This window comes from Hipposideros armiger, unplaced genomic scaffold, assembly GCF_001890085.2.
Source record: "Hipposideros armiger isolate ML-2016 unplaced genomic scaffold, ASM189008v1 scaffold_138, whole genome shotgun sequence".
NCBI lineage: Eukaryota > Metazoa > Chordata > Mammalia > Chiroptera > Hipposideridae > Hipposideros > Hipposideros armiger.
In genome coordinates this window covers 3,084,572-3,095,683 of record NW_017731488.1, presented here as the reverse complement: position 1 = coordinate 3,095,683, position 11,112 = coordinate 3,084,572, and the positions used below count along the sequence as shown (strand labels likewise).

The 11,112-nt window shown below is 53.9% G+C and overlaps 1 protein-coding gene across 3 annotated transcripts in view; it reads right to left on the bottom strand.

The window, feature by feature from the left end:
* Nucleotides 1–11,112, bottom strand: part of WDTC1 (WD and tetratricopeptide repeats 1) — a 76,414-nt gene that overhangs the window by 2,222 nt on the left and 63,080 nt on the right. For 2 of the 3 annotated variants that reach the window (XM_019650239.1, XM_019650238.1), the window contains 8 exons: nucleotides 10,910–11,004; nucleotides 10,381–10,496; nucleotides 9,023–9,098; nucleotides 8,297–8,405; nucleotides 7,341–7,514; nucleotides 4,040–4,275; nucleotides 2,339–2,516; nucleotides 1,051–1,243 (listed from right to left, as the gene is read on the bottom strand). In XM_019650239.1, the coding sequence (XP_019505784.1) occupies nucleotides 1,051–1,243; nucleotides 2,339–2,516; nucleotides 4,040–4,275; nucleotides 7,341–7,514; nucleotides 8,297–8,405; nucleotides 9,023–9,098; nucleotides 10,381–10,496; nucleotides 10,910–11,004 (1,177 nt within the window). The remainder of the gene's footprint in view (nucleotides 1–1,050; nucleotides 1,244–2,338; nucleotides 2,517–4,039; nucleotides 4,276–7,340; nucleotides 7,515–8,296; nucleotides 8,406–9,022; nucleotides 9,099–10,380; nucleotides 10,497–10,909; nucleotides 11,005–11,112) is intronic. The other variant, XR_002124843.1, reaches the window with a different exon arrangement.

Sequence of the window (11,112 nt, the reverse complement as noted above, 5' to 3'; positions counted from 1 at the left end):
ATACACATGCTGGGATAGATATTGGGGGAAATACACACACCAGGCCGCACCGGGAAATGATGGGGACATACCACATCAGGACCCGTATACAGGGGACCCAGGCATGGCATATGTGAGGGAGGACACACACCAGCATATGTTGGGCACACGTACTGGATACCTGGGGTGAGGGGCTGCAGACACAATTCCCCCACCCCCCTCTTTGCTGTTGCCACTCCCAACACCCCTTCCTTTATCCTTCTTTTCCTCTCCCTCAGGAAGGGCCTGTAGGATCTCTTTAAAATTCGCAGCAAATTGCCTTTGGAATTAGATACACCACTCGCCTTCTGTTTTGCCAGCTGGGAAGAGGGAGGAGGTGGGGCAGAGGGCACAGGAGGCGTCAGGCAGGCCCACCTGGCTACCCACCCAGGGAGTGAAAGGACTACACTGTCCTAAGTGCCCCTGTGGGCCGGACACTGCACAGCCATCACTTCTTCAATCCTCCAAGCAACCTTTTATCATCCAATGCAGAGGCGATAAAAACCTGAGTCAGAGGTGGTTAAGTCCCTCAGGCAGTGAGTGAAGGGACCAAATTTGAAACAGGCCCACCAGACTCCAAAGTCTGAATACTTCCCGTGTGACTAGGACCAGCCTCTGCAGGGCTTCTGGGGGACACACCACGCTGGTTTAGGGGGGGCAGGGCGCCTAGGGGGTCTGAGGTCCTGTCTCACGACATATGCTGGAGCTGGTCTGGTTCCTTCCTGCACCTCTGTCCTTGGTTACTATGTCCGGTATGAGACCCATCTGCTCAAAGACATGCCCCTCGGAGGCAGATACCAACTCTTGTCCCCGGAACTGCTCCCTGCATTCGGAACTTTCAGAACTCAATGGTCCCATCTTGACGCATCCTTGGGCCCTCGAGTGCGAGCTCACTCCTCCTAGCAGCTGCTATCCTCCTTGTGACTCATTTCCCTTCCTGACCCTCCCAGTCTCTGCCGGAGGAGGCCTTGCGCAGGGCCCATCCCTACCCTCCTCCCTGTCTGGCTTCTGCCACTTTGTCTGCACCCTCACCTCTGGCCGGGGATTCCAGAGCCGTACAACGGGGTCGATGCCGCTGGTGGCTAGGAAGCAGTAGCTGGGGTGCGGCTGCAGGCAGTTGACGATGGACTCGTCCCCCTGGAGCACGCGGACCAGGTTGGTGGTCTCCTTTTCCCAGATGAAGAAGGAGCCATCGTCAGAGCCACTGACGATGTATTGAGCGTTGCTGGCGGGGGGGCAAAGGGCAGGGAGGTCAGGTCGGGTACTGCCCTACAGCCTCAAGAAGAGACTGTGTGGCTCAGGGCAACGGGGAGCAGGGAATTCTGGAGCCGCCAGTCCCGCAAACTCTGGGGTCTTCACTTGACTCAGCACATGCTATTCCTCTCCATACTGCAGAGCCCTAGTCACCGTTCTACCGGTCTCTTAAACTCAGGGTCAGGGACTGCCTGGGTCCCTTCAAGATACTCTCCCCCAAAGTTCAGTAAAATCTTGGATTGTGAGTAACTTGGTTTGCGAGTGTTCCGCAAGACGAGCAAACATTTCTAATACATTTTAACTTGGTAAACGAGCAATGTCTCGCAACACGAGTAGTTTGTTTCCAGAACGAATTACACTCGCAAACCAAGGTATTACTGTACATCCTAAGCTCTTTGAGTGCCAGGATCGGGTCTTGTGTCTCTTACTTCTTTGGGAACACCTGTGTCTAAGCCTTCCGTCAGTAATCCTAGCCTTTCTAGAGGAGTTAGGAGACCCCTCATTCCTACAGAACACCTGCCTCACACACCGTTAACAATTAGGGGGGTCTTGGTGGAGATTCTCGATCCACGTTCATGTGTCTTACCCACCTGAAGAAGTGCAACATCTACAAAAGAGGGTTGGGAGTGATGGTGTCTGAGACACAGCTCTTTCTCTCAGTACCTGAGGTACAGTTCTGGGCACACAATTGGTGTGCCAAGATGGCCAGCCTCTGAGGGCCCTTGCCTCATACGCCCAGAAGGATGCTCCAAGCACCCAGATAAAGAAACCAAGCTCTGGCACATGGAGACAGAGGGTCGGGGGGCGGAGGATGAACCAACAGTCCAGGGACTGCACTGGACGTTTTTATGGATTACCTCATTAGTCCTCCTATGGCTCCATGAATGGGGGTGGCTAGTTTCATTTTACAGATGAAGAAACTGAGGCCCGCAGAGGTGAAGCCATTTGCCCAAGGATACAAAGGCAGAGCTGGGATTTGAGGCTTTTCTAAAAGCATTATGCCCCCACGCCCCCCAACCCCTGCTGCCAACCAGGCTGTGCCCTCCTCCTTTTCAGGGCCTCGGACCTGCCAAAGAAATTGGCCTCCTTGATATCCGTGGTGGTGTTGCAGTGGCCACAGTAGCGGAACTGATAGTCGTAGCTTCGTTCTCGCAGCACCATCTCGTCCTCTGAGATGGAGTCCTTGCGGCTCGTGCTGCGGAGGCGGACTGGGCCGCCGCCACCACCAGCTCCCTTCTTCTCTTCTGGGGGCAGAGAGCAAGGAAAAGTGAGTCCAGTCTCTCTCTCTCCTCCCCCACCTGTGCCCCACCCTCGGCCCTGTTTTCAGTCCAAGAACTAGCAATGTAGGGATATCTGCCTCTACCCCTACCCTGGGAAACTGGGAATGACTGTGGGGGAGAAGCATCTCTGGACCCAGCCCAAGAGGATATTCAAGAGGAGACCTCTGATGCCAGGAGGGCCTTGGCTCAGGTCCCTGAACAATGTCTGCAAGCCCCAAGAATGTACAGATCCAAGGTCTATTTCTGTGGAGGGGAGAGGAAAAGAGGGGAGGTAAAGTACAACGAGGAGAGACTTCAGGGGGCGATTTTTCTAAATAGATGCATAGCTCTGAAGGCAGTAAAGTCCAAGCCCTTCCTCTCCGGAAGACAAGTTATCATGGATCCCAAGTGAGGCACTGGTGGGCTAATGGCCTTGGGTAAAATCACACCAGTTTTCTCAGTGCCTTAAAAGTGCCTTTTCCCTGCCCGCCTCAAGGCCTTTGCATGTGCTGGTCCCTATGCCAGGAACTCTTCACCTCCCACAGCTACACTCTGTATCTTCCTCCTCATCCTTGAGATCTCAGCTTAAATGTCTCTTCCTCAGGAACCCCAGACTGCCATTAAGTCCTTTCCCATACACTTAGACCATATCAGGTCCTCATGGCACTTGTCACACCCTTTGTTTCTTGTTCATCACTTGGTTCCTTCACTAGGCTGTACACTCCATGAATACAGAAATCCCAGCTGACTTGTTCACAGTTGTATTCTCACGACTCAGCACATGCCTGGCACATGGTAGGTGCTTCATAACTTCCAACAAATGACTCAATCACATGGTTAGTGAATTGCAAAGGAGAGAGGTGGGAGTCCATGTCTCTTGCAGTAAGCTCACTTTTTATGCTCATAGACCACACTATAATCACCCAGCTTGCTCTCCAAAGCTACCAAGGTGAGCTGGGAAGGGCTTTGAATGCTCTCTGTGCAGCTAAGGCAGTGGGTTCAGAGAGGCTGTGCTTTGCCCAAGGTCACATGGTCACTAGGTGGCAGAGCTGAGATTGGAACCTGAGGCTCCACACCCCATACCTGAGGCATGTCTACTGCCCTGTGCTGCATGTGTGCCAACCGGAACAAGCACAACCCCAGCTGCTGCGCCTCACTGAGATGCACCACGGAGCGGCCCAGGTCTGTGAGGGGGTTATACCCTGTGAGCCGCATGGCCTGCCTGGGTTCGCCTTACTCGTATCCTGAGTCCTGGGCACTACACCAGGTGTTTTAAACAGGCTACTGCTAATCCTCAATAGAAACTCGGAATGGAAGGTGCTATCACTCCCCCTTTTCAGATCAGGAAGAGTCTCAAAGAGACCAAGTGACTCTCTCAAGGTCACATGGTTTCTGAATCAGCATCCAAACCCAGGCCTCTCCAATCCCAGGACCATATCCTCTCCAGAATGTCATGTAGCCCTTCAAATAGACAGAGTGCCAGCAGCCCCTCCTCAGTACCCACTCACCACCATCGTTTTTGGAGAAGAGGGCGGCTGTGATGTCGCGGCCCAATGCGTCACAAGCGCTGCTGTGGGCCTGCTCCGGGAATTTCCCTTTGAAGTCATCCAGGCACTCCAGGGCCTCAGCCACGTACTTGAGCTCAAAAAGGCAGCGGGCCAGGCGGAAGTGTGCCTTCAGATGGCATGGGTTTAGGGAGATGGCCTTGAGGCAGTCCCTTAGGGCATCGTAGTGGTCACCATCCCTGGGAGAAGACAGGAGAGTGTGGCTTGGAGGTGGGGCCACATGGCAAGCGAGGTGTCCCCACTCAGTCTCTGCTTCCTGTGGCCACCCCAGCCCACCTCTGATGGATCTCAGAGAGAGCATACTTGGGGATGAAGAGAATCCTGGCTCAGCCAAGGCCTTGCTCCCCAGGAGAAAGAGTACATTAAGGAGGCAAGTTAGGAACCCTGAGGTCTTGGGGGTGGGGTGGGAGGTGGGTGTGTGGCAAAAACCAGTGTCCGGCTGCCCTCTGCTGGACATAGTATGCAACTGCATACCCACTCACCCCCAGGTACCCGCAGCTCTGCAGCAGAAGGCCTGGCATCTTGCCCACCTCAGGCTCCCCAAGCCCTCCTTCTCTCTTCCTCCATCCACCTCCTCAAATCCCCCTGACTGGCCTTCAAAGCTATGTCCGAGGCAGGGGGCCCTCAAGGACAGTTCTGTGGTCTGGGGAAGCCAGAAGTGCCAGGCTGGGGATTCAGGGTTTGACCAGCAGGCAGCAAGCTCTCAGCCAGGCCCCCCTCTGTCCTGGCTGACTGATCCACAGCAGCTGTGGCCTCTACCTCCCGGGGCTGGAGGATGGGGCCTGACAGACTGGCAGAGTCAGCTCTCTGGAAGCTGATGGCGAGGGGGGAGCGTGCACGCCAGGAGCTCCAAATCGCCCCCCCCCCCCACTTCTCCCACTTCCTGAAGCATGCATGAAGAGAAGCAGGAATATTTTTTTGTGGGGGTGGAAGCAGGGAAGGGGCAAAGGAAGAGACCCTCCTCCGAGCTGCTAAAATATAAAACACACAGCTTCCCAGCACCCATAGCTTGCTTCCCACCTCTCATCTGGAGAGCCAGACGGGTCATAGGAGCCACTTCTCCTTTGGGAGCTGTTTTTTGCCTGCTGGGCTAAGACCCAACTGTGCCAAGCAGCACTCCCCAGAGCTGGTGGCCCCTCCACCAAGGCACAGCTCACAGCCCTCCTGACAGGGCCAAGGCATGCTGGACAGGGAAATCTCCCACTGACCCTCCTCTCCTGCGGCACTCAGAGGGAGCACCCAGCCCTTGAAGCAGCCATGCTCAGGTCAGGAGCAAGCAGCTCAGCCAGTGTGGGGGCAGGCGGGAGGCTGAGTGCTTCCATGGTGTAGCCTGTGTCAAGATGAGTGGCTGTGATGAGGGAGCAGGCGCTGTTTGGAAACCCAATTACCGCCTGCAAGGTGCCCCTCAGAGCTCCTGGGGACAGCCAGACCAGAGCCCAGCCAGGAGCCAGAGGGTGACATCTCCCACTGCCTCCAGGAGCAGATGGCAGCCCTGGGGAGACTCGCCTGGGACAGAATGTGACATTCTAGGGGTCACTGGCAGGCATGTGGGGATGAGGGGAGAGGAGGCTGGCCCCAGGGCTCACCCATCCAGACTCACTGCCAGATCAATCTCCCTGAAAGGACAGCCCTCAGCATATCCCTCTCCCGCTCAAAACTCTTCAGTAGCTGCCCATCATCCACTGAATCGAGGCCAAAACGCTGCCACCGCTCTGCATTCCAAGTCCTTCCCAGGCCGGCCCCAGGCTACCTCTCAGACTCATCTCCTGCCAGTCCTTTCCCGAACCCTCTGCTCCAGCCAAATGGATTTGTTGTTCTGCAAACAAGCTCTTCAGTCAGTCCCCCACCCCCACGCCTTTGTTCACAGCATTTCATCTCCCTGGGAATGTCCTTCCCCCACAGTCCCCTCCTTTTTTCAGCTCCTTGTCTAAGCCTGCCCACACTGAGAGCCCATCCAGCACCACACCTTCCTGAAGCTTCCCTGACTGATCTTGCACTAAAGCGACCCAACTTTTCTCTGAACAGTCAGCACTTCACCTGACCATTCAAGGACCTACTGCTTCCTGCCTCTTCCACGATGAACCACGTCCATGTCTTCATCCCCCGTCCAGAGGCTGGGGTGCTCCGGAGCACCCTGAGTGACAGAACTGTGTGTCCCTAGCACACAGTGAGAGCTCAGAAAACGTGTTGAGGGCACCCATGGATTGGGAATTCATCGGCCTCTCTTAGCAAGAATGCAGGAGTGATACAGCTCTCAGCCTAGAGCCTGGATGGGGACCTACCCAGCTGCTGGGACAGGGAGGCAAAACACCTCAGGAAAACCAAACTGTCATCTCCTGGGTTTGGCTGCCATCTGAGCCCTTGGCAAACTCCTGGTGCCTGAGCTAAGGCCTGTGGGGGTAGCATCTTCCCAAACCCCCATCTACCATCCTGCTGACTTGGGTGGGTTTCTTAAGATTCTCTCTCTGGCCTGCCTAGTTGCAGCCAGACGATGGCACACCAGCTGGCCTGTCTGTCTGGGCAGAGCCGACGGATGCCAGACGGAGCAGAAATGGCTGCGGGCCCAGCTCTATCCATCTCTAGTCCTGGCCCTGACTGGGGGATGGGGTCTGCCTGTCTGCTTGCCTGCTGGTGCTGCAGGCAGCAGGGCTGGGGGCCCTGATGCTCCCCAAAGATAAAGGGTTCTTCAGGATATGGACCTACTGCTTTACCACTAGCCACTATAACCCAGCATGACCCACAGCCAGCTTCAGATCACTGGGATCTCGTTTGTGCTTGGTCCAAAGGGTCTAAGAGCACAGGAAAGCACTCCCCAAGGTCAAGGAGCCGCAGAATCATTTCAAACAAATACTAACTGTATTCACCAAATGCCTCATTTCCATCTAGCAGGATTCCGCTGCTCCTTCAAAGTCTAATTCAAGGCCCGATTCTCCAACAGTTGGGATTAACCATTCTCTCAGCTCCCTACTTCCCCACTGGCCATAGCACCTTGTAACAAAGCACTCTGTGGAAGCTACTTGTGAACATGTTCCACTTAACTGTTAGCTTCCTTGGTGCTTGAGACTTCCTGACTAGAGGGTCAGGTGCGTGTGCACCACCAGCCTGGAGGTGCAGAGAAGAGGCCTGGGCCTAAGAAGCCCTAAGAGGCTGCAGGACATCACTGCCACCTTCCCTGGATGCCTCAGCAGCTTGGCTCCACCGGGTGCACAGCCTTCACCCTCCGCCCTGGCCCAGGCCCACTCACCACTTGCGTTTCATGTAGGCAGCAGCTCGATTCCCATAGAGCATGGCGTTGTGAGGGGCCCTCTGCACGGCCTTGCTGTAAAGCTGAATGGCCTGGGTCCACTGCTGGCAGGCAAAAGCCTCATTGGCTTGCTGTTTCACACGCTCCAGGTAGGGGGGCAGCTCTACCTGGGGGCTAGGTGAGAAGCAGAGCGAAGTCAGGCCAGCCAAAGAAGGTCAGAGCAGTCCCTCTGGAAATCCATAGCCCTGCCTGAGGGTCACCCAGGTTTTCTCGGCCCTTGGTATCTGCACTGTCATCTAGAAGAGGGTACCACTCCTATCCTTGGCCTGGGTTTCTGTATAGGTAATGGGTACAATTACTGATACTCTGAGCCAGCGAAAAACAGAGAGGTAGAAAGGAAGTTATCCTGGGCAGGTTTAAGGCAATTCTTAACCAAACTTCTGGGCATGATAGGAGCTGATACCATCTACCTCCATGCTGAGCTGAACCTGTGAACCACTCAAGTCCCTCCCATGGATCTCTCTAGAGAGGATTCTGTTTCTCTCAAGGGCTAGAGGATTTGAGCCCCTCTGTATCCAAAGCACAGCACAGGGCCTGGCAGAGAACAGGGGCCCAAAGATGCTATGGGGTGGAGAAAAATATAAAGGGAGAGACCCATCTGTGTGGAACCCCTTTAGGAGGGGGCTCCGTGATACGAGGCAGTTAGCCTCTGGGTCCTGACCATGGCACCGGTTTCGAGGGACCAGAGCTTCAGTCTGAGCACGACTGAAGCACTACCGGGGAGGAGTGGCATCGGAACTACTAGCCAACCTCCGGAAACCTCTCTATCCCAGCCCCGACTCTGGGGTGTATGCCTGGGTGGGAGTCAGGGTGAAGGTTTGTAAGACATGTCCCTCCCTCCAATCCATAAGATGTAATTGGGTTTGGGAGGGCTGGGCAAGTGAGGCTGGCCTCACCTGACATGTCCCCGACTCTCCGGCAGCCGGAAGCCGTTGCTGTGAAGGTGCAGGCCATTGGACACACCATTGGACACACCATTGGTGGACGTCTTGCCATTCTGAACTTCTGGCAGGGGATGGGGAGAAAGGAACAGCAACAACTCAGGAAGAGGTCCTCATTTCTCCTTGGCAGCCCTCCAGCTTCCATCACAGGGTCTGACGGTTCCATTGTGGGGCCATCCTCCCAGGGTAAGATCCATTCCCAAAAGCAAGTTCTGGCAGACCGGCAGGCAAGGGCATAAAGAAAAGTCTGTGCGCCCTCTGCTGGCTGAAGAGGGACACAGCTTCAACTTGGCATTACCCTTAGCTGGGGCTGGGGTTGGGGTAGGGGGTGGGGGTGGTGCCTAAATCAATTTTAGGCCCCAGGTAGAAGTCAGCAAGGAGACGGATCCAGGATGATAAGGGGAGGGCAACTACTTCAGGTCCTCAAGAGCCAAGCTATGGAAAGAACCTGCCTTTTCAGAGGGAAGTGAAAAGGGCTATGATACAAATCCCTCTGACAGATCTCTGTGACCTACTGTTATTTTCCTTCTTACTGTACAGACAGTGCATTTCAGAGAATCTACTCCTTTTGGAGGATCACAGCCACAGCCCAAGGTAAGGGGCAGGTTTCTCAGTAGAGGTGGCACACACTCAAGCTCTCCAGCAGAGATGCCCTAACGGCCACGCTAAGGGAGAACTTACCCCCTGAGGAGTGGCATTTTCTAGGCAAGAGGAAGGTGTACGGCCGCTGCTTGTAAGTCAGGTCAAACAAATAGACCTAGAGTGGAGGGGTCGAGAAAAAAGATGGAGTCTGTGAGGTGGGAATGTGGCTGAGCAAGGCCTGGGCGGCCCTCAGGAACACAGGCAACGATCGAGCAAGGCCAGGAGAGCTTTCTATGGAGCAAACCTCAGACAGGAGCATCTTCCCAGTTCCTGACCCCCAGGGTGGGCTGCCTGAAATACTGTCATTAATTAGAATCACATGTTTAAGTCAAAAAGGTCCTCAGAGGTCACTAAGCGAAAAGTCTCGTTTTACAGATGGGAAAACGAAAGCCTCAGAGAAGAGAAGCAATTTGCCTAAAAGAACACTGCTAGTTACTTCCCTTGGTAAATAGTATCTATTATTACATAACATTTATCGAATTCTTACTTTGCTCCAGGAACTCCGCTTAGTGTTTTATATGACTTATTGCATTTCATCCTAGAAACCACCCCAGGAAGAGGTACTATTATCATCACCCTCTTTGCAGATGAAGAAATGTATGCTCAGAGTCTCATTTATCCAGGGCCATAAAAGCAGCATGTGGCACAGCCAGGACCCCAAACTGAGTCTGTATGCCTCTCCACTTATCCCTCTGCTACCTTCAGGCCAGGGGATGGCTCAGCGATCTGAAGCCAGAGCCCTGTTCTGAACGGAGGCGCTCACCTATTCTCCCTCCCATTTCCTGTGTACAAAACCACACTTTACCTTAAAATGTCATCTACTGTTTCACTTGCCGTGTCTTCCCTGTTAGTCTGGGATGGATTATATTTCGCATTCGTCTCCCTCATGTTTATGATAATGTTAGTCCCAGAGTATGTGCTCAGTGAGTGTTTGTAGAATAAATTAATTTATGCAAGGCTTAATAAATCTCCTGACTGAGAACATGCAAACAGAAGGTTTAGCAGCCTGGCATTATCAAAGAACACTTCTCAAAGCTGGCCCCTAAACCACAGCCTGGCTGCGTGCTCTGAACCCTGGGATCTTCTCCTCGGAGGAAACCAAAGCTCAGAAAAATGAAGAGACCTGTTCAAAGTCACAGGACAGAGATGGTAAACAGAAGGTCAGTCTTTGAAGGAAGGTCTGTCGGTTCTAAAACTTATGCTCAAGAAAAAAGACCAGGCTAGGGAACCTCTCTGGGAATTCCAATGATGCCATATCACGCCCACAATTCCCTACAATGTCATGTATTATAATATGGCTTCTTGTCTACCTCGTGGCAGTGGACACGAGGTACACAGCCTGGCCGCTGGGTACGAGGCAGCGGTGGAGCACAGCCAGCTGGGACAGCCATACGTACCTGTTCCCCTCCCATGTTGACCAGCAGCTCTGTGCCATTGGGACTGAAGGTCACATAGGTGGCAACCAGTACTCTCAGGCGGTTGTTGTAGTCAGGCAGTTTCACAGGCAGGTGACCTGCAGGGAACAGCCCAGTCACCCTAGTGTGAAGCTACCCGTATCCCCAAAACGGGAAGGGAGTTGTGTGAAGTCAGCTGTATCAATGATGACAGCAATCGTCTTCATCATAGAAACAGCTACAGGTGTTGAGCCCTTACTGCATGTGCTGGGCCAACTGTTTTCTATGCTTTATCTCATTTAGTCATTACAAACCCATTTTACAGAAAATAAATTAAGACTCAGCAAAGATAAATAATTTGCCAAAAGTCACATGATGGCTGGTTAACGGCAGTCAGTCAGGATTAAAGCCAGGTCTGTGTGGCTCTAAAACCCTTGCTCCTGACCACTATGCCGCACGGCCTCCCCGCACAGCCCCGGAGAGAGCCAGCACCCCACCAAGAGTTTGGGGCCAGAGCTAGGCTGAGCCCTACCTGCTACGTAATACTGGGCTGCACCATCCGGAAGGGGCTTCTGCCGGTCACAGAAGGTGTGCACACCTGCTGAAGGGTTCTGCTTCATGCTCTTTCTGGTGGGAAGGCAAACCATATAGGTTACAACACGTAGCACTCCTCCAGCTAGACCAGACTGACTCTCTAGAGGAATACCCAAGTTTGCATCCTGAGAGATTCAGGGG